General features: G+C 45.9%; 2 protein-coding genes across 2 annotated transcripts; both read left to right on the top strand.

Annotated features, from left to right (window-relative positions):
- Positions 1-1587: 1587 nt before the first annotated feature.
- Positions 1588-9165, top strand: LOC310684079 (fatty acid-binding protein, liver). The gene is made up of 5 exons (XM_083454545.1): positions 1588-1689; positions 3436-3623; positions 4967-5139; positions 7199-7288; positions 9042-9165. Exons 2-5 carry the CDS (start codon positions 3557-3559, stop codon positions 9090-9092), a joined length of 381 nt encoding a protein of 126 aa, XP_083310671.1. The 5' UTR covers positions 1588-1689; positions 3436-3556; the 3' UTR covers positions 9093-9165.
- Positions 9166-12852: 3687 nt separating this feature from the next.
- LOC310684801 (uncharacterized protein) lies at positions 12853-20063 on the top strand. Its single transcript, XM_083456401.1, has 5 exons — positions 12853-12895; positions 15998-16027; positions 17819-17851; positions 19541-19702; positions 19806-20063. Exons 2-5 carry the CDS (start codon positions 16015-16017, stop codon positions 19880-19882), a joined length of 285 nt encoding a protein of 94 aa, XP_083312527.1. The 5' UTR covers positions 12853-12895; positions 15998-16014; the 3' UTR covers positions 19883-20063.
- The last annotated feature ends 2418 nt before the right edge of the window (positions 20064-22481 follow it).

Genomic DNA, 22481 nt, shown 5'->3' with positions numbered 1-22481 from the left:
GGGCTGTATGTACCAGAGTCCACATCTCCCTATCCAGATTCCTTGGATGATGAGGAGAGAGAGATATCCCCACAGCTTGAAACCCCAGGGCCTAGCAGAAGCCAATGGCCACAGAAGGCACCAGCCCATCAACTGACCAGATACATCATTTAGTGGGTGGGGCCTCTAATCAAGAAATACCTATGCCATAAAAATAGGACCATACAAATATATGAAGCTGCCTTAAATTGAGTCAGACTTTTGGTCTGGGGTTTCAGCCAACAGTCCTTCCCAGACCTACATGGAGATGTCCAGGATTGAAGATGGAACTTTCTACATGCAAGGTCAATGTTCTACCACTGAGCTACAGCTCTTCCCCGTACATCTGCACAGTCACTTACGGACTCATTGTTAAAACCGTGTTTCTGGAAGAAGAAGGAGAAGGAGAAGAAGAAGAGGAGGAGGAGGAGGAGGAGGAGGAGTTTGGATTTGATATCCCGCTTTATCACCCAAAGGACTCCCAAAGGAGTCTCAAAGTGGCTAACATTCTCCTTTCCCTTCCTCCCCCACAACAAACACTCTGTGAGGTGAGTGGGGCTGGGAGACTTCAAAGAAGTGTGATTAGCCCAAGGTCACCCAGCAGCTGCATGTGGAGGAGCAGAGAAGCGAACCCGGTTCACAAGATTACAAGTCTACTGCTCTTAACCACTACACCACACTGGCTTACTCGTCTACGAGTGATCGCCAAAGAAAGAAAGGCATCTGCCAGTTGCTCCAGGGCCCTGCTGGTAAGACTTTTATGTCCTACCTCAGCTGCAGGACCACTAATTGTGACCCACCCTCAGAAGACTCTGCCATAACAGCCAAAGGCCTGTCTGAACAAAAAGCTCTCTGTCTGCTGGCGAGAGGAAAGCAGAGGGGGGACCAGCCTAGCCTCCCATGGAAAGGAGTTCCACCATCTGGGAGCAGCCACCAAGAAATCCCTCTCTTGTGTCCTCACCAAAGGTGCCTGGACCAATGTCATATAAGGTTTTGTAGATCAAAACCAGCACTGATTTATGCCTGGAAACAGACCAGTAGCCCATGGTGCTATTGCTAACAAGGAGTTTTTAGTGAGAGCCCGGAGTCACCAAGGCTTTCACCACCAAATCAATTCAACAGTACTTTGCAAGTCCAAAGCTGCTCCAAACCAGGACTCATGGTGTGATGTTTCTCAAAGTATGGCGCAGGGGTATTAAGATGGTTTCCACCTCTTGGCATTTCGGGCGGGGGGGGGGGACAAGTTGCATACAGTTACAAAAGAGGGAAAGTATTACTCTTCCATTCTGCTATCAAAAGGGTGTGCATTGTGTAGTATGCAGGACTCGAAATGTTGACCTGCGTAGGTCAGATCTGGTAGCACACAAATACTACTTCAATTAAGCAATCTCATGGCATACAAGGTTACACTGCAGTGTAAAGCCTGCCAAAGTTAACAAGCCATCGTCCTGGAGTGATGATTCATCTCTGTTCTTTGGCCCTGTGCCCAAAAGGTGTAGAGGTCTGGAGTCACGGGGGGTGGGGTCAAAGACCCGTTACTATTTCTGCAGCAGGGTCCCTGTCTCCAGTATCCTAGAGCCATCCAATCAGCATGAAAGGGGAGCTTCGTAGCCACTGAGAAGAGATCTTCTTACCATTTGTGCTGACTGGAGCCAATGGGAGTGAAAGGAGGTGAGTTGGCCACTGAGGATTGGCTCCTAGGATCACCCTGGAGAAGGCACATGGGAAGAACACCAAGGAGTTGTTTTTCCATATGCTCCAAAACTGAGCATTTAGGAACACTGAAAATGCAAAGTGCCTCTGTTTTCAAGAAAATAGTGTGCAAGTTCTGTTATGCACAATGGAATTTCAAGGAAAACACAGCTTGAGCCACTGCATAGGAAGATATTGGAGCACTCCAAATCATTTGCTCATGTATGTGCGCAGAAAATAATAGCTCTCGCTGAAAAGCAACACAGGGCCATCTGCATTGATTGTTGCAATTAGTCCCTAATGATTATTACAGTGGTACTTCGGCTTACAGATGCTTCAGGTTACAGACTCCGCTAATCCAGAAATAGTACCTCGGGTTAAGAACTTTGCTTCAGGATGAGAACAGAAATTGCACGATGGCAGTGCGGTGGCAGCGGGAGGCTCCATTTGCTAAAGTGATACCTCAGGTTAAGAACAGTTTCAGGTTAAGGACAGACCTCCAGAATGAATTAATTTCTTAACCCGAGGTACCTCTGTATTGTATAATCTTAGAAGAGGGTGTGGCTGTAACTGGGGTATGGCTGTGACTATTATAAACGGACTGTGAAATTCTGAATTCGCCCAAGATATCTAAGTACAAAAGAAGGTTGTCACCATGCTAGTATCCTACATGATCCACTTGATTTCCTATCAAACAGAAGACCAGCAATCTCAGCTTTGAAGGACCGATCATCAAGCATTCTATCCTCCTGCCTGATAGGCCAAGTTTTTCAATAGACATTCACCTGGCTGCCTGTGGTGATTCTAGACAATCAGGAATCAAACTTTCACAATCTGGAAGCTGGAAGGTAGTTTGTTGCTTTTGCTTTTAAGCCTATGCTAGGAACAAAGGAAGCTGCCTTATACTGAGTCAGACCATTGGGTCCATCTAGCACAATATTGTCTACACTGACTGGCAGCCGCTCTCTAAGACACTTCCAAGTATCCTTCGAAATTCACATTTCTCCAGATTTTGCATGTGGTTCTCCAACCAAATAAATTTGTTCAGAAATGCTTATAGTAGGGGAAGCATGCATAAAAATGCACACATGGGTGAAAATAACACAAAATATATTGGGAGAAATTGCTTGCAAAAATGTGCATACTAGTCAAAACTGCATACAAAAGAGTGTGTGTGTTAGGAGAAATGTTCACCAAAATGTTGGCAAATTTTCATAAGGACTTTAAAAAATGCAAACTGCAGGTCTTAACTTTAGACTGGGAAAATGAGAAACTAAAATCAACAGATTCATCCATCCCTAATGTTCTGTGGTAAAAATCTGAAGTGAGGGTGGAGGAGATATATGATATACCAGGGTGAAGTATACACAAAAAAATGCCTAATTAGTGAAAATAGCATTTTCATGAGGACTTGTTTTTAAAAAAATAAATAAATCACCAAGTGATGTGGAAATGTAGCAAATGAATTTAAGCGTAGGAAAGTAAGAAACTGAAATTGACACATTCAACCACCTTTGCATTGGATTCACCCACCCGAAATACATTGAGGCTTCCTGCCTTCATTGTTACATAAACCCTGGATCTTGAAATAATGTGTGATTTGCCAATGCCTGTTCCTGTGAGGAATCAGTCAAGGCTTGCACCGACCCAATGACCGGAAGGTTATTTCCACAATGCCAACATTTAGGATTAATTATTGATAGTTCCTAGTATAATCATTTGCAGCTTGAATCTGGACAGGATGCAGGATTCACATCTTTATAAATGGCACCCAGTTAAGTTGGGGACACCAACTTCTTTTGCCTTTCACCAGTAGCCTGTCGTTCAGTCATTCCTGCTTTCCAAAATGGCATTCAATGGCACATGGCAGGTCTACAGCCAAGAGAAATATGAAGAGTTCCTGAAAGCTATCGGTAAGCAGCTCCTTGCTTTTTCCGGAAGCAACAAGTTCGCTGGAGTATAATCAGGGGTCTCACGGGAGACCTGCTCTCTCTGCTTTGAGTACTAATAGAATTTGTAAAGTCCTCTGGGCAGAGAGGCAATGGACAGGGCTAGGAACCATGCAGACCTCTTTGCTAGATCAAGGTGAGCAGCATCTTCTGCTACAGAATCAATCTTTCGCTGCAGTTAGAAAGCCCTTCTTTGCTACAATTCTGTGATTGTTTCCCTCCAGTTTTAGAGGCCAAGGATAGCTCAGTTGGCAATTAAGACACTTAATCTCAAGGTCATGGGTTCAAGCCCCATGCTAGGCAAAAGATTCCTGCATTGCTGGGGGTGGAACTAGATGACCCTGGTGGTCCCTTCCAATTCTACATCATTCCTCGCCCAGTCATACATTCACCATCACCCCAATTTAGACATCTTCCCGAAACCTTTCCAACTTCAGAATTGCTCTTTTACTGAGAATATAATGCTCCTTGTTTCCAGGCAAGAGGAAGCAATCCTTCAGGCAGAAAGCATGCATGGGGTTCCCCACCATAGAATGGGGTGATGGTCACTGCTTTAGAAGGCGTTAAATCTAAAAGGAAGGGCCATAGCTCAATGGCAGAACATCTGATATGGATGCAGAAGATCCTGGTTCAATCTCCAGGGTCTCCAGGGAGGGCTGGAAGACAGTCCCCTGCCTGAAACCTTGGAGAGCTGCTGCCAGTTGGTATGGAGTTAGATGAATCAGTGGGTCTGACTCGGTACAAGGCAGCTTCCTGTGTTTCTAAAAACAAGTGAGACACATACATGGAGGAAGAGAGGCTTAGCAATGACTACTAGCCATGCACAGTTGGCACCTGCAACCAAATGTTGCCCTTTCTAGGGCTGCTGTTCAGGATTCCAACCCCACCTCCCCTCTGGCTTCTCCCCCTTCCTACAGTCATTCTGTGGTCAATGAGCATGCTCAGTTTGGGGGTCCTTTAATTTGGAGTCCCCCACAAGCCTTGTAGATATACCTCCCAGTCATGTTGAGGTGGTGTTGTTTGGGCTACATAAAGGATTGGCACTCATAACCAGAAGCCTGGGAAATAGAAGGAATGATAGCAAAATGGAACTTCCATTGCCTGTGAACTATGGCTGCAGGAGAGCAATAGTGGGGGGAGACTGTGCTCCTACTTGAAGGCGTCCCCAGAGGTATATTGGGGGAGGGGGGAAGAACAATGCTCTAATAAGCAGTTCTTTGATCTGATCCAGTCTGGATCTTTCATGTTCTGCACTTTTTGTTCCACCACATCTCTCTGTGTGCCTCTGTCTCTCTCCACCTCCCCAGCTTTGTCAGACGATATCATCAAAGCGGCTAAAGACATTAAGCCCATCACTGAAATCAAGCAAACCGGGAACAGCTTTGTCGTCACATCCAAAACCCCCAACAAATCCGTCACAAATTCATTTACTCTGGGAAAAGAAACAGAAATGACCACCATGGATGGCAAGAAAGTGAAGGTAACTAAGGGCTTTGAGAGTTAACAGCATTAGCAGGTGGCTCTTGACGCTGCCGATCGATTACTCAGGCACATCTGCAACACAAACTAGAGCAGAGCTGACTCCTGTGTGAGAGTTGCTGGGAAACTGTAGCTGGTGGAGATTCCCAGATGGCTTGCCAGAACTACAGTTCCCAAGGTTCTTTGCTGGAAAGGCATTATAACCACACTTCTTTAAAACCGTCTTGTTTGTAATGTACAGAAAAGGGCCAGTCCAAGATATTTTGGTGCATAATGTAGAAAATCGACTGCTCCTCACACGTGCATGAATTTAACAGGGTGCACAATCTCCTGCAACACTAAGCTGCAGTTGCTGCTCGTTTCACGGGGGCTTGAGCAAGAGAAAATCCCACAGGACTGTGCCTCCTGACTCAAATCTGCCCTACCTGTTTTTACTCTGCCATCCTCAGAGGCATACAATGCAGCTGCCTCACCTGGCTGCTGTCGTCATCCACACTTCTTTGGTTTGCCCTGCCGCTTTTCCCTGGGGAACCTGTGGTTCAGCGCCGAATTGGAACAACTGGCCATCAGGTTTCCCTCAGATTGCTGCTTATTCCAATTTAGCACTAAAATAGAGGTTTCCTAGGGGGAACGTGGTGGGACAAAGACAAAACCTTTTCGACCTGCACCTAGAAAGTACGGGACAAGCAAGGAAGCACTCAGACGTCTCCTTTCTCAGCACCAGAAAAGCAAAAGTCCTGAATTCTCTGTAGAGTTGCCAAACCCAGAGAAAAAGGCAGGCGAGGGAGAAATTTGTTCCAGTTTTTATTTCAGGGTAAACCTACCTCATTTGCACTTTTTGAAACAATACGCAAGGCAAAAGACAGACGTCCTTCAAAATCCACACTTCCCAAATTTTGCGTTGCAGGTTTTTCAGTCAAGTAACGGGTACGAGAAGGCATCTACTAGGGTGAAGTGTGCATTAAAGTGCATATCCTGGAGAAAATAACAAAGAAAAAAAATGCATTATATTGGGGGAAACGGCTTCTCAAAATTGAGTATATTAGTAAAAAAAATGCATTAAAACGTATATATTTGAGGATAAATTTGTATGAAAATGTTAGTGAATTTTCACAAGGACGTTTTTAAAAAATCAAACTGATGTGAAAATGTAGAGAACTGAAGAATGGAACAATGAAAAACAGGTTCACTCATCCCAACTCACACCTGCATGTGAGAGCCCATATGGGCGGGTTCTTAAAGCTAGACACAGAGGCCACAGTCACACCATACATTTAAAGTGCTATGGCACCACTTTAAACAGGCATGGCTTCCCGCAATGGATTCTGGGGCCTGTAGGTGGTTAAGGATCCTGAGAGGCATTAAGAGGCTCCTACTCCCCTCAGAGAGCTACAGTTCGCTGAGTAGTTTAACAGCCAAGCCCTCTTCAGAGGAAACTCTGAGAACTGAAGCTCTGGGAGGAGAACAGGGGTCTGGTAACAATGCTCAACAGCCTTAACAAACTACAGTTCCCAGAATTCTTTGGGGGAAACCATGACTGTTTAACATGGTAGCAAAGTGCTATAAATGAATGGCGCAGAGTGGTCAGAGACTCTGGGCCTGGCTGGCAACCCTCAATCTTTGTGGCACAGTATTCCCAAGAGGCACCTGTTTCTTTCCCATTGCAGTGTATGGAGAAGCTTCTATTTACTTTAGGGGCTCCATAATGTACACATTTGTTTAGAATGTATATACAGGCAGCAACTGATTTGAGTGTGGGTTACGTTCCAGACCCCTGCGCACATCAGTGGTGCCTGTGTAAGGTGCCCTGTCCTGTTCTGCCCCTTTTTTGTGATTTTTTGGGTGACATTTTCTGGGTGTTCATGGGTTCACTGCAGTGTGGACATGTGAAGCCACGCACGTATCAGAGGTGCCTAAAACAGTAACTGCCTGTATTCATTTCCTTCATTTGGTGCAACTCTGCCTTCTGCTGGCCATTTGGTTGTGGCCACCTATGCGTCTGATCTGTTGCTGCCCAAACCTTGTGCAGTAATGGTTTTTCTTCTTCTTTTTTAAAACAGTGCACAGTAACCCTGGAAAATGGGAAACTAATAGCCAAAGCAGATAAATTCGTCCATGAGCAGGAAGTAGTTGGCAATGAAATGGTGGAGGTGAGTAAATGCTGATACAGTGGTACCTTGGGTTACATACGCTTCAGGTTACAGAATCCGCTAACCCAGAAATAGTACCTCGGGTTAAGAACTTTGCTTCAGGATGAGAACAGAAATCGTGCAGTGGTGGCACAACAGCAGCGGGAGGCCCCATTAGCTAAAGTGGTGCTTCAGGTTAAGAACAGTTTCAGGTTAAGAACGGACCTCTGGAATGAATTAAGTACTTAACCCGAGGTACCACTGTATTTTAAGATGAACAGTTGCAGAAGGGTCACTTTCTCCAAAGGAGGGGCTGGGAGAATGCCTGTGCCTCTGCCTTGGGAAGCTCCTGTTCTCCCAATCCCAGACATGTGGGAAGTATTGGGCAAGAACGCAAGCATTTTGCACACTTTTATTTTGGCATTTTGCATCATGCATTTTGCATACTTTTATTTGGGCATTCTGCATCGTACCACATGGTTCTGCAAAATACTGCAGGCCATCTAGAGAAAGGCACTCTGCACATGCTCAAAGGGCACCTGCTCCTTTAACTATTGCAAATGTGAAAGCAAGAATCGAAGCAGGTGTAGTTGCTAATGCATACAAGAGCATTTTGAACATGGCCACCCTATCCCCAGTCCAAGACTACAGCAAACTGGATCTCATCAGGAATATGCTCCAACAATAGCCATGGTTCGAACAAAGGTGAAAACTCACTCCAAACAAAATAGTTTCATTGGAATGTTTTTGAAGCTAAATTGTATGTGTCAATTAATTTACTAAGGGATCTACTTTTAATTGGTCCCCTGGCTTCAACGATTGCCCCAATTACCTGGTTATTTGCAGTGTTTTGGAACACGTTCTGATGTACTGTATTTTTCGCTCTATAGGACACACTTTTTCCCCTTCAAAAATGAAGGGGAAATGTGTGTGCGTCCTATGGAGCTAAAACGCCATAGCCCCGCGACCCCTCTCCCGGCTGGAGAGGTGACGCACGGCTATGGCAGGAACCTCTATAGCCGGCCGTCACCTCTCCAGCCGGGAGAGCGTGCACGGGGCTAAAGCAGCCCCCCGCGACCCTCTCCCGGCTAGAGAGGGGACGCGCAGCTATGGCAGGAACCTCTATAGCCACCCACCACCTCTCCAGCCGGGAGAGCGCACGCGGGGCTAAAGAAGCACCCCGCGACCCTCTCCCAGCTGGAGAGGTGACGCGCAGCTATGGCAGGAGCCTCTTTAGCCATGCGCCACCTCTTCAGCTGGGAGAGCGTGTGTGGGGCTAAAGAAGCCATAGCCCCGCGACCCTCTCCCAGCTGGAGAAGTGACGTGCGACTATGGCAGCAGCCTCTCCGCTGCGCCTTTCCGCTGCTCTCTGACCTGCTCTTTGGGGCTGGTGGTGGGCTTCCCAGGTTGAAAGGAACCTGAAGCCTGGAGAGCAAGAGGGGTCGGTGTGCACTGACCCCTCTCGCTCTCCAGGCTTCCAAGGTAGCCGCCTGAACGCACCTTAAACGGCACCTTGTTTTAGAGCGGGAAAACAAGAGGGGGAAAATTCTCCCTCTCTCTGCGCAGTGCCTCCTGCCACTTCGCTGAAGGGGCGCTGGGCAGAGAGGGGGAGAAAAAATTTTTCTTGTTCTCCCCCCTCTAAAACAAGGTGCGTCCTATTGTCCGGTGCGTCCTATGGTGCGAAAAATACAGTACTTTGCGTTGCTTAGGTAAGTCTTACACCTGCTAGTTACGAGGCAATTTAGAGAAACCTTTTCCAATTTATCTTCCACAGACCATCACATCTGGCTCAGCAACATTCACCAGACGAAGCCGGAAGGTTTAAAGATTCAGAAGACAACCCAGTTTTGTAGCAGACTTTTTATATTTGGGGAATAAAGTGCCCTGTCCATCACTGATCATGTTTCCTTTTATTTATGGAGGGTGAGACTTGTTGGGAAAACGCCCGGAAAGGCCACCACCTTCCCAAGACACCAGGGCATCTCTCCAGTGGTCACTCTCTGGCTGTAAATCTTCCTCAGTCCAGAGAGACCTGTGATAAGCGACCCCTTCCTCCTGAGAGGAGCACACTCGTCTTCTGGCATCTCATTGCAGAAGAAAGAGACAATGAGTAGCTAAAAACTACTTTATTTAACAGTCTATATACAGAGGCTCCAACAGCATGTCTGCTCTCTCTCAGCAGCAGTACAGAACAACATCTCACACAGAAGTGAAATAACTTCTATCAGTACTCCAACAATAATGAGACTTCCTGTCTCACGCTCTCAGACACTCACATGATATAAACAACCATAGTGCTACTTGCTGAGCAGCTGGTGAGATAAAAATCCTAACAAGACTATCAATATGTTCTGCCTCCACTGTCGGTGGCAGTGTGCTTGTGAACACCAGTTGCTGGAAGCTGCAGGATAGGAGAGTGCTGTAGCCCTTGGGTCCTACTTGCAAGTTTCCCACAGGCATCTCATTGGCCACTGTGAGAACAGGATGCTGGACAAGATGAGTCCTTGGTGTGTTTCAGCAGTAAGGTTCTTCTTAAGCTTAGCAATGCTAAAGGAAATGTAAAGGGACGTTGCTGAAATTGAGAGGACTTTAGTTTTGAAAAGATTCCAAGGAAAGCTTTGGGGCGAAAAGAACTCTGGTGTCACCAAATGGAATGGAGTTAGCATGGGTTGCTGCCGACTCTAGTCCTACTCAGTGTAGATCCACTGAAATTAATGGGCATGACTAACTTAGGCCCATTCATTTCAATGGCTTTACTCCACATAAAACTCAGTTGGGAACAACCACAAATTAGTCATGTGAAGTTGGCTTCTCATCAAATGGCAAAGATGCATCGTGAAGCATCAAGTGCCTCTCCTCTTGCAAAGGACATCATCTCCTGCCTTTTGCCTCTTTCATGCCAAAGCCCTCATATAAGATTCCCAATAGTGCCCCTATAGCTGCCCATAAAGCTGTGCCAATTAATTACAGACCTGCAGCAGCTGAGAAGAAAGAAGAGTAAGAAACACTGTTACTGTGAATCCTCAGCTAGAGGGCCAAACCCTGGTACATTCGCGTAACAGGTCTCTAAGAGTGACGAGAATAGGATAGCAATGCTCACTTCAGACACTCCTCCAGCATAGATATGTGCTGGTTTTGACATCATCCATGCAGCCAAGAACCCATTCACAATTCTGCCTCCAGTGAAATTGTGGCACCCTCAAAAAAATGAGAACGCTAGAATTAACAACATGGTAAGAACCTTAAAAATAAGTTCGGAATTACTATCACATACACATCTGCAGTTCTGCACATGACACCAAACTGGGAGGGGTAGCTAATGCTGCAGATGATAGACTCGGGATTCAAGATTGTTGGCTTTTTGCAGTATGGTAGCGCTGCAGAGAGCTTGCTGGGGAGACCATGCATTAAAAAGGGACTCAAAAATAACTTAAACAAGGTTTTAATAAGAAAAACAAAAACTCCCTTTACACTAAATACATTAACAAACAAACACGACCCAACCACCAACCCATCCCCCAGGGTAATGGCAGAGCTAGGTGCTGCTCCTTATATACTACACCCAATTCCTGACACAGCTTAATCAATGCAACTCAGCAGCACCTGCTATGTTTCACAGCTGTAAAGCTGGATCTCGTTATTTTGCTCTGGCCCTTGCTCTGGCCCCTTAAAGATATACACATCGGGTGAAACAATGATGAACCTTTACATTTAAAGACACAATTCAACAAAGATTATCCTAACAGATTGGAGAACTGGGTCCCAACTAATAGAATGAATTTCAATAGGGACAAATGTCAGGTTCTACCCTAGGCAGAAAGAACCAGCTGCACAAATATAAGATTGGGGGACACCTGGCTTGTCAGTAGTTCATGTGGAAAGGATCTAAGGGTCTTAGGAGTCCACAGTCTTAGGAGGTCAACAATGTGATGTAGCCATGGAAAAAGCTAATGCTATTCTAGGCTGCACTAACAAAAGTATAGTGTTCCGTTCAAGGGAAATAATAAGATGGCTCTCTATTCTATTTTGGTGATATCAAACCTAGAATATTGTGTCCAGTCCTGGGTGCCACAATTTAAGAAGGATATTGACAAGCTGGTGGTAAGAGCTGTTTGACAATGGAATGGAATTCCTCAGAAGATAGTTGACTCTCCTTCCTTGGAGGTTGTTAAGCAGAGGTTGGATGGACATCTGTCATGGATGCTTTGGTTGAGATTTTGCATTGCAGGGGGTTGGACTAGATGACCCTCAGGATCCCTTCCAACTCTACAGTCTATGATTCTGTTATCTTTAATTAGCCTGACTGTGCACATATACAGTACCTATTATGGTAGTCATATGTAGCTAGAGATTTGGGAGAAATTCAATTCAGATTAAAAGCAAAACCTACGTTATTCACATATTCTGAAACCATATGCAAAGTGAAACAGACCCATTCTTCAAAATCTGCACTTCTCTGAATTTTGGAATGCAGTTCTCCAGCCAAGTAACGTGCACAAAATGCATATATTAGTAAAAAAACAAAACAAAAACATAAGGTAAAGGTAAAGGTACCCCTGCCCATACGGGCCAGTCTTGACAGACTCTAGGGTTGTGCGCCCATCTCACTCAACGAGGCCAAGGGCCAGCGCTGTCCAAAGACACTTCCGGGTCACGTGGCCAGCGTGACATCGCTGCTCTGGCGAGCCAGAGCCGCACACGGAAACGCTGTTTACCTTCCCGCTAGTAAGCGGTCCCTATTTATCTACTTGCACCCGGGAGTGCTTTCGAACTGCTAGGTTGGCAGGCGCTGGGACCGAACAACGGGAGCGCACCCCGCCGCGGGGATTCGAACCGCCGACCTTTCGATCGGCAAGCCCTAGGCACTGAGGCTTTAACCCACAGCGCCACCCGCGTTCCTAAACAAAAACATACATACATACAAATATGCATTGTGTTTGGGAAAATTGCTTTGCAAAAACTGTCTGTCGTATTATTATTAGCATTAAATTTATTTATTCATGAGCAGGTCCCAGGGTGTGTTACCGTAATCTAAAATGCAATGCTAAAAGCAGTTTAAGCAAATCACAAGAGTAGGGCAGGTCCCAAAACACACTTCTCAGGTGTCAAAAGCCAGGGCAAAGAGGTATACCATCAGCATACAATTAAAAACTGTATAACGAAGGTGCCAGACATACAGTGAGGGGGGAAAGTATTTGATCCCCTGCTAAATTTGCCCGTTTGCCCTCTGACGAAGAAATGACCAGTCCATAATTTTAATGGTAGGTTTATTGTAGCTGTGAGAGATAGAATAACAACAGGGAAAACCCCAGAAACCCAGAAGACAAAAGTTAGAGATTGATGTGCATTATAATGAGTGAAATAAGTATTTGATCCCCTATCAACCAGCCAGATGTCAGGCTACCTGGTATCTTCACTGTATGTAAAGAGCTGAGATTAGAAGCACCTGCTGTAAGGGAGCGGTCTTACCTGTAATCCCAGCTCGTTACAGTACCTGTACAAAAGACAGTTGGGCACCCAACAGGGAAGCTCGTGGGGGCGTGGCTTGCCATTTAAATGCGGCCGCGCCAACCATCCCCACCATCGCACACACATTTTCTTCGAGTCAACAGGGCCGACTTCGTTGAGGTAAGCAGAAGCCAGGGAAGTGCTTGCTAGGAGGTTTGGCCACTCTGATTGCTTGATTGTGTGTGCAGCGTGACTGTCTGTTTGCTAGTGTGTGTGCTTTGTGAGTGTGTGGTTGCCTGTGTGTTTGTTTGCTAGCGTGGGTGCTTGGAGAGAGTGAGAGAGTGATTGACTGCTGCATCTTCTCCCGCAATTTGCCTTTTAAAAATTGGAAGCAGCAGGGCAGTAAAAACCTCCTCCAAAAGCCCCATTTTTCCCTTCTAAGGCTGCAGCTCGGCTTTAGGAGCCCTGAACCCCTGCCTTGTTATTGAGGGATCTTTGAGGTTTTCCCTTTAGCTTTAACCCAGCCCCCTTATTTTACCAGTTTATCTTCATTCTCAGTGTTGTAAACTGATTGCAGGCAGCCACACGTGCATTCGAGCCTCTCCCCCACCCCCTTTTCTTTTATCCATCTCTCTCATCGCAGGGAAGTGATCCCTACGCTCCTATTGCATCTTGCCCGTGTTAACTCTATTTGACTCTTGAATTGTTGCCAGCAAACTCTTGCCTGCTTTATTAGTTGTCTGACTTCATTTTTTGTTGCCACAGATATCCTTTCAGGGGGACAGGGGTTAGCTGTGAGATAAATACCGTATTTTTCGCTCCATAGGGTGCACCGGCCCATAGGACGCACCAAGTTTTTTGGGGGGGAAATAAAGAAAAAAAAATTATTTTTCCCCCCCAGGCGCTTGTGGGGCAGGCGGCGGGGAGAAGCGCGCTTCTCCCCGCTGCCTGCATGCAGATCAGGTCCGGGGACAGGGGGAAGGCGCGCCGCGCCTCCCCGCTGTCCCCGGAGCTTGCGGGGCAGGCAGCGGGGAGAAGCGCGCTTCTCCCCACCACCTGCCTTCAGACCAGGTCCGGGGACAGCGGGAAGACGCGCTCCGCCTCCCCGCTGTCCCCGCAGCTTGCGGAGCAGGCAGCGGGGAGAAGCGCGCTTCTCCCCACCGCCTGCCTTCAGATCAGGTCTGGGGACAGCGGGGTGGCGGCGTTCCGCCTCCCTGCTGTCTCCCGACCTTGTGGGGCTGGTGCTGGGGTTCTCCTGAAGTCTGGAGAGCGAGAGGGGTCGATGCGCACCAACCCCTGTCACTCTCCAGGCTTCAGCGAAAGCCTGCATTCGCTCCATAGGACGCACACACATTTCCCCTTCATTTTTGGAGGGGAAAAAGTGCGTCCTATGGAGCGAAAAATACGGTAAATTGTTCTTATATATTAAAGGCCAAACTGACTGAGGATGGGGGTGGGTGGGGAATAACAGTGCAAAGAACAATATACATGCATGGAAACGTGAATCAGGATTGCTCACATACGAACAGGAAGGCTGGGCATGCAAGCTAATCCCTGAAGCCCAGCAGGCTGGGAGCCTCAATGACGCCCCTCGGGATAGGGATTATTATGGCCGGAAAGTAACTGAAATCAGTAGGATTTTGGAACACAAAAGTAAAGAAAATCATGCAATCATCAATTCCAGCACCTGGGGGCCACCTTATCTAAATTATATAATTTGGTATCTTAATGATATTAATTGTATTATAAATAGGTATTGTTATAATGAGGCTATTATTGGATTATAATTGAAAATTAATAAAAAAAAATTATGTAAAAAAATGACACCCCTCTAGAGGCTTCACCCGCAGCAAAAAAAGTGGCTACCCACCCCACCCTCACCCCCAACTAACTTTTTATCCAGCTAACTTTTTCCTCGAGTCCCCTTCTTACTGGCTCTTCTATGCCTTTTAGCAGCAGCCTGGCCTGCAGAAATGTCTCTGAATATTTTCCTGCCAGGCGGATGACAGAGTGAGGAACCCTCTTCCCAGCACTTTGTTTATCTGCATGCCAAACTACAAACTGACAAACTACAATTCCCAGGATTCCTCGAGGGGGCACCATTTTCTGAGTTCCCTGGGAAGAGGGGTTGATTGCTAAACCACTTTATCAGAATTATCCTAAATTGGCCAAGTGATGTACACACAAATGCTTGGGAGGCAGAGGGTATGGAGAGGTCAAGAGGGAAACAAAATGCAAAAAAAAACCAGGCAGTTGGTAATTGTGTAAAGGGAAATAATAATAATACCCCACCCTTCTGGGTATAAACACCCAACCACTCTGGGCTGCTTCCAGCAAAATATAAAAACAATAAAATGTCACACAGTAAAAACTTCCCGAAACAGAGACCAGCAGAGGATGATAATTGTCACTGTAACTATTTAGGGAGTGATTGTTAAACCACTTTGATACTTGTTGCTCCCAAACAGGAACAGGGATCTCCTAACAACTCTCAGCACCCTCAACAGACTATAGTTCCCAGTATTCTTTGAGGGAAGCCATGAGGACCATTTAAGTGGTATAATACTGTCAACCAGCACATGGGCGTAGCCAGAATCTTTGTGGGGGGGGGTCAGGACTTTTGTTAGGGGGGCAGAACCGACGTGATTGGTCAGTTAGTTAAGAATTTACAGTATATTGTTTTACTTGATCGGGGGGGAGCTGCTCCCCCCGTTACACCCATGAACCAGAGTCCTTTTTTAACTCATGGAAGCTTATGCTGAATATAATTTGCTAGTCTTTATGTTACCATGAGACTCTTGGTTGCTTTTGCTGTGAAACAGAATTAACACGGCAGTTTCCCACCTTGGGAATTGTTTTAAGCAAATCATTTTAACAGTGTAGTGGCATAATGTGCGAGTGGGTTCTGGACGCAGTGGGAGTCTGAGTGGTTGTTAGTTAAGAACATAAGATCTTGCTGGATCAAGCCAAGGGTCCATCTAGTCTAGAATCCTGTTTTCACAATGGCCATTCAGATACATCTGGAAAACCCTCAATCGCAACTCCAGTGGTTTCCAGCAACTGGTATTCAGAAGCATTGCAGCCTCTGAACTGGAGGCAGAGCACAGCCATCGTGGCTTGTAGCCACTGATAGCCATGTCTCCATGAATTTGTCCAGTCCTCTTTTAAAGGCCACTAAAAATTTGTGGCCGTCACTGCCTCCTGTGGGATTGAGTTCCAGAGTTTAACACACAATTGTACACTGCATTATCCTAACAAAGAGTTTCTGGCATCTCTATACAGGTCTTTAGGAAGCCAGCATGGCTGATCCAGGTAAGAGAGCCTGTTTACTTTCTTGGGGATTGGGTAACTGTAACCTTACAGTCCAAAGCAGTTGTCTCAAACTCTCAGTCAGTGACACAAACTCTCCTCACCTCCACCCCCACTCAGCGCAGATTAAAATTGGAAGCATGCTTCACTGTTAGGATGAAGCATGAAGAGCAATGGGAGCTCACCCCATCGCAGGGATTTGAACTGCCGGCAAGCCCAGGAGGGCTCAGTGGTTTAGAACACAGCGCAACACTCATCCCAGTACACAGAACACTGCTTCTGTGCATGTATTCGTGTGCCTTCATCCGCATAGGAGTACTTTTAATTTTATGTTTCCAAAATCTGTCTTAATATTCATGTACACTAGTAGGCAGTACTTGGTTAAATGTGTGTGTTGCCCCACACTTCAGTTAGAACTTCCCCGTTCCTGAAACTGGAGGTCTCTTGTGGGTATGAATGCAAGTACAGTGGTACCTCGGGTTAAGTACTTAATTCGTTCCAGAGGTCCGTTCTTAACCTGAAACTGTTCTTAACCTGAAGCACCACTTTAGCTAATGGGGCCTCCTGCTGCTGCCGCCGTGCCGCCGGAGCACAATTTCTGTTCTCATCCTGAAGCAAAGTTCTTCACCTGAGGTACTAGTTCTGGGTTAGCAAAGTCTGTAACCTGAAGCGTATGTAACCCGAGGTACCACTGTATTTCAGGTATACAACTGTATATATAGTGACCAAGACTAGATGAAAGAATTGAACAAATCTGAAATACCTTTCTTCTAGTTCTGCATGGGCAGTTACAGGCTCTTGTAACATCTTAGATTAATGTAGCAGGCCACATCTTGGGCAGCTTTTGAAGACAGCACGGAAACAGAAGCTGGTTAAGAAATGCAACTGTGCCATTATGTTGGAAAATGCCAGTTTGAAATATATCTTGCCCACTATTAAAAGATTTGCACTGAATAGTAGTTCATTTCTGGGCACAGTGCCAATTGATAGCTTCCACTTCCCTCTGCCACAGGTAGGGATGGGAGAGAAACTCATTTCCTTTCAAATTGGAAGGTGAACCTCCCTAATCTGCACTTTCAGAAGCAGTACAAGAACCAAAACAACAACCCTTTGAGATGCGCACTTCTCTGAATTTTGCAGTGCAGTTCTTCAGCCAAGCAATGTGTACAAAAAGGCACACACTGTCCTTAAAAATGTGTAGATTAGTAAAAATAACATTTTAAAAAATGTATTGTTTTAAAGAAATTGCTTTGCAAAAAAAAATGTGTGCACTAGGGAATATTGTATACAAATGTATATATTAGGAGAAATCAGCATTGAAATGTTGGTAAATTTTCATGAGAATTTGTTTGTATTTGCTTTTAAATCGAGGTGATATGGAAATGTGAATTGAACCTGAGATTGAAAAACATGAGGAACAGAAAGGAACTGAAACTGACAAATATGCCCACCACAGTTGTAGCTCACCTGATGCTTTTTTGCATTTTACAGTCATACCTCTGGTTGCAAACGTGATCCATGCGGGAGGCACGTTCACAACCCGCAGTGTTCATAGCCTGAAGCGCCGCGTCTGCGCACGATGCAATCCGGCACTTTTGCGCACGCGTGTGACATCATTTTGTGCTTCTGCGCATGAGCGAGCGCTGAAACCCAGAAGTAACCTGTTCCGGTACTTCCGGGATCTGCGTGGTCTGCAACCCGAAAATGCGCAACCAGCAGCGTTCATAACCCGAGGTATGACTGTATATGTACTTGAGATCCATTATATCTTATTAAAACAAGTCTCTCTTTCAGTAACTGCAGTTTTGGGAGGTGCAGCTGGCTTGGGTAAGTAATCTGGCTTTCCAGTTGGGCAAGCTTTGGTGATTATTTTGCTTGCAGCAGCATGAATGAAGCTTGCAAGTCATTGGAAATGGTGGAGTTCACAATGAAAGTCTGGCTTGATGAGAGCTGTGAAATGGCTTTGACAGAACACCTGGCATATCAAAACAGAATAACTGAAGGGATAGCCAACAGCATTAAATTTAACAAAATTTGGGTGCCCTTTCTGCATTAAGCAAATACAGTGGTACCTCGGGTTAAGTACTTCATTCGTTCCGGAGGTCCGTTCTTAACCTGAAACTGTTCTTAACCTGAAGCACCACTTTAGCTAATGGGACCTCCTGTTGCTGCCCGCCACCGGAGCACGATTTTTGTTCTCATCCTGAAGCAAAGTTCTTAACCCAAGGTACTATTTCTGGGTTAGCGGAGTCTGTAATCTGAAGCGTATGTAACCTGAAGCGTATGTAATCTGAGGTACCACTGTATCTATATATCGTAGTCAGTTCCCCCCCCTTTTTTTCAAGAAAAAAAGCACTGGTAGCCGGGATAGCCAAAGCAGGAAGGATGGCAGGGGTGGGTGGATGGAGGAGAGAAACAAACTGCCTTGACTGTCAGAAATGCAGCTGAGGTTATGGCAAGTTGTTGTGAGCAGGTGCTAGCAACGGAGGTACCTAGAGCTGGTGAAAAGGTTTGTTCCCCCCTCACTCCACTGGTCTCAGAAACAGTGACTGGTCTAGGGCTACTCTGAATTTTTAAAGCAAAAAAGGGAATTGAACCAAATTCTCCCCAAGCCCAAGTTTCTAGGCACCTGGTTGCCCGGCCCACCCCCCTTCCAAAATCAATGAGGTCTGGATGCAAAATTATGCATTTGCTTGATTGGGCATATTTTTAGAATCCACCTTACTCATATGGCATTAAGTTGTTTTCTATTGCCTTAAAATATTGTTTTAATTGTTGTAAGTTGCTTTGGGACCTTGGGGTAAAAGATGGATTGATGATGACAACAACGATAGGTGGAGAGCTTTACACGCCAAGTCGTCTGAATTAGGCGCTTCTAGTTTAATTATTTTAGATCTGGCTTCCTCAAACTCAGCCCTCCATATGTTTTTTGCCTACAGTTCCCATGATCCCTAGCTAGCAGGACCAGTGGTCAGGGATGATTGGAATTATAGTCTCAAAACATCTGGAGGGCCAAGGTTGAGGAAGCCTGTTTTAGATGAGAAGCAGCCAGGAGCTGCTTCCCCTTTCGTCCTAGCAGGGCTCCATGAATTCGCCCAGTGGAGCAAGCAATTTGCATTCTCACTCTCTCCTTGTACCAATTGCAAGGTTTTCCCCCAATCCCTACTCTCTTGCCATCCAGCAACTTTCCCTGATAGTGCGTGGAGGCTCAATGATCCACGGCTTTCACTCCCCAATTAGCAAGATAAGCAAGTTCTCTCAGGGGGGTGCAACAGACCACACACACACCCCAATTGGAAACCACTGTCCTAAATACCTCAGCCCAAGAGCCTTAGCTTTTGAAATTAGAGTCTGTCAGTCAGGGCCCCACCATCCCAGGCTAGGTGGGAAAAGGCCTGCAAGGCTGGGAGCAGGTCTCCTAGGACCCACAGCCAAGACGGTTAAGCACTGTGGTCTAGGCAATTTAGATTTAAGGCTTCTATCATGTAACATATTCCTAATTCTGTGTTCTTGCAGCAGTGGCCACAATTGGTGCCCCAGTAGCACTGGGAGCAGCAGGCTTCACTGGAGCTGGAATTGCAGCTAGCTCTCTGGCTGCAAAAATGATGTCGGCAGCAGCCATCGCCAATGGTGGAGGAGTAGCAGCTGGGAGCGCTGTTGCCGTGCTTCAGTCAGTCGGTATGTCTGCTGCTTTCAGGACAAGAACCACATGATTGGCAGAGCCAGTCTCCCCAACTTGAGATCTTCATCACAATAATGGTGTGCCTTGATCATCTTCTAGGTGCTGCTGGGCTGTCCGCTGCTACCACAGCTGCAGTGACAGCTGGTGGAGCACTGCTGGCTGCCATCTTCCCTTAAGAAGAAGACACACATACGCAGAGGCCATATCTACTTGGAAAAGCAGTACTTGGAAGATTATGCTTTGCCGTCAACGGCATAACTTCCCTTAAGCAAAATGTGATTTTAATCAATGCTACGTTATTCCTGTTGGCCAAAATGTGCAACAACAAATAAAGCTTTGAGAGTTAAACAACAACAAGAGTGTTAGCAAGGAAGCTGATTGGTGGTATCGCACAACGCACATGTAAAATACTTGCTGTCCCATGAGGAAAAGATCCATGTTTTCCTTAGCAGGCTTTTGACTTCAGTGTTTGTGCTTCACTGGGGGAAACTCCATTTCCCCTCTTTGCACAGTTATGAGCTTCTTAGTTGAGAATCCCATTCTGACTGGAGTCCAGACATGTACTGAGGCCCCCAGTAACAGAGCTCGGATTCACCTAGTGCAATTAACTGGCAGTAGATTCAGAACCAATAGAGGAAAACACTCCTTTGCAAAGTTGTGATAGTCAATAGCTTTGAGGGGACATTAAAAAATAATAATTGAGGATTAGACCAATTGATGGATGGCAGATATGCATATTCGTGCATTGCAGGGGTTGGACTAGATGATCCTCAGGGTCCCTTCCAACTCTATGCTTCTATGACCCCAAGGGCTGTTGATGACTATTAATCACAATAGTTATTTGGAACATTGGGCAGAATAGAGTGGGAACAAGCAGGGGACAGGCCTGCCTGTTAAGCTTCACAAAACTTATATTGCCAGCATTCAAGGGTGGTCCTTCAGCACGAACCACAAACTACAGTGGTACCTCAGGTTAAGAACTTAATTTGTTCTGGAGGTCGGTTCTTAACCAGAAACAGTTCTTAACCTGAAGCACCACTTTAGCTAATGGGGCCTGCTGCTGCTGCTGCACCACCACTGGACAATTTCTGTTGTCATCTTGAAGCAAAGTTCATAACCTGTGGTACTATTTCTGGGTTAGCGGAGTCCGTAACCTGAAGCATATGTAACCTGAAGTGTATGTAACCTGAGGTACCACTGTATTTGGACAACTTTTGAACTTGGGGTATGTGCTACTTAAAAGCAACAATCTTAAATGGAAACACCAGGCAGAATTGGAACACCACTGGGACTGACAAACAGGAGATCTAGGGTTCTTCCAGATGGTCAGTATTTTATGTGTGATCCCAGCACAAAGTGGAGCGTAAGGTCTATGTATTTAAGTGGATTAAACAACACTTCCCCTCGTGCAGGGATGTCAAATTGGGCTCTTTTTCCTTTGCGGGGGCAAAAGAGCATCCGGTCCCACCCCCTTGCCCCGTCCTCCATTTGTGTATAATCGCTAGTACGGAAGACAGAGTTTTCGCCATGATCCTGAGCGTTCTTTTGGTAAGTGACTTTTACATTTCCCCCCTAAAGTCAACAAGTTTGCCTTTCCTCCCTAAAACAAAGCTCAACAACTTTGACCTGAACCCCTCCAAAAGGGGGAGATCACTGCCAGTTTTTTATTCTGTAAGTAGATCGCAGTCTCTTGGGAGTTGGACGTCCCTGCCCTAGTGCAACGAATCCACTTTTTTTACTTCTGAAACTGAAATTGACCAATTCTATGAAGATTTACAACACCTTCTAGAAATGACACCAAAGAAGGATGTTCTTCTCGTTACAGGGGATTGGAATGCTAAAGTAGGGAATCAAGAGATAAAAAGGACAACTGGCAAGTTTGGCCTTGGAGATCAAAATGAAGCAAGGCAAAGGCTAATAGAGTTCTGTCAAGAGAGCAAGCATAGACATCACCTTGCCAACAAAGGTCCATATAGTTAAAGATATGATTTTCCCAGTAGTGATGTATGGAAGTGAGAGCTGGACCATAAAGAAGGCTGATCGCTGAAGAATTGATGCTTTTGAATTATGGTGTTGGAGGAGACTCTTGAGGCCCTGATGATGGGAAAGATGGAGGGCACAAGGAGAAGGGGACGACAGAGGACGAGATGGTTGGATAGTGTTCTGGAAGCTACCAGCATGAGTTTGACCAAACTGCGGGAGGCAGTGGAAGACAGAAGTGCCTGGCGTGCTCTGGTCCATGGGGTCACGAAGAGTCGGACACGACTAAACAACAACAACACACTGTTGGCTGTGCAAGATAAGACCCCCAAAAAAGTAGGTTGCTAAGCATATGCCGATGCTGATAGCCAATTGAATCGTCATAAGTATTACTGCATATAGAGTTAACTGTATAAATTGTGTGAGCATGCCACAAATGGTGTACGTATAGGATTTGGAACTCGATTTCCCCATACTTTCTTCCTGCTGTCTGATTAAATCTTTCCTTCTCAATCCTGGTGTGATTAATGGCTCAGGTCACCCCACCATTGGACCTTTTGTCCGCAACACAGTTGTAAATAAAATGAAAAACATTAAAAACATCCAAAAACTTAAGAATTGCTCTGAAAGCTAGTAATGTCTAGTTTACTGGGAGTAGTATCTTTCAGCCATCAATCGGGTCAGCAAACTTTTTCAGCAGGGGGCCGGTCTACTGTCCCTCAAACCTTGGGGGGGGGCGGACTATATTGGGGGGGTGAACAAATTCCTATGCCCCACAAATAATCCAGAGATGCA

This window comes from Podarcis tiliguerta (genome assembly GCF_965153285.1).
Source record: "Podarcis tiliguerta genome assembly, chromosome: 8".
NCBI lineage: Eukaryota > Metazoa > Chordata > Lepidosauria > Squamata > Lacertidae > Podarcis > Podarcis tiliguerta.
Note: the sequence above shows the minus strand (reverse complement) of the source record. Positions and strands in the feature narration are given on the sequence as shown.

Coding starts and splice junctions, on each gene's coding strand:
- LOC310684079 (XM_083454545.1), top strand. CDS start 3,557: ATGGCATTCAATGGCACATGGCAGGTCTACAGCCAAGAGAAATATGAA. Junction 5,140..7,198: donor TGGATGGCAAGAAAGTGAAG/GTAACTAAGGGC, acceptor TTTTTAAAACAG/TGCACAGTAACCCTGGAAAA. Junction 7,289..9,041: donor TTGGCAATGAAATGGTGGAG/GTGAGTAAATGC, acceptor TATCTTCCACAG/ACCATCACATCTGGCTCAGC.
- LOC310684801 (XM_083456401.1), top strand. Junction 17,852..19,540: donor GGGAGGTGCAGCTGGCTTGG/GTAAGTAATCTG, acceptor GTGTTCTTGCAG/CAGTGGCCACAATTGGTGCC. Junction 19,703..19,805: donor TGCCGTGCTTCAGTCAGTCG/GTATGTCTGCTG, acceptor ATCATCTTCTAG/GTGCTGCTGGGCTGTCCGCT.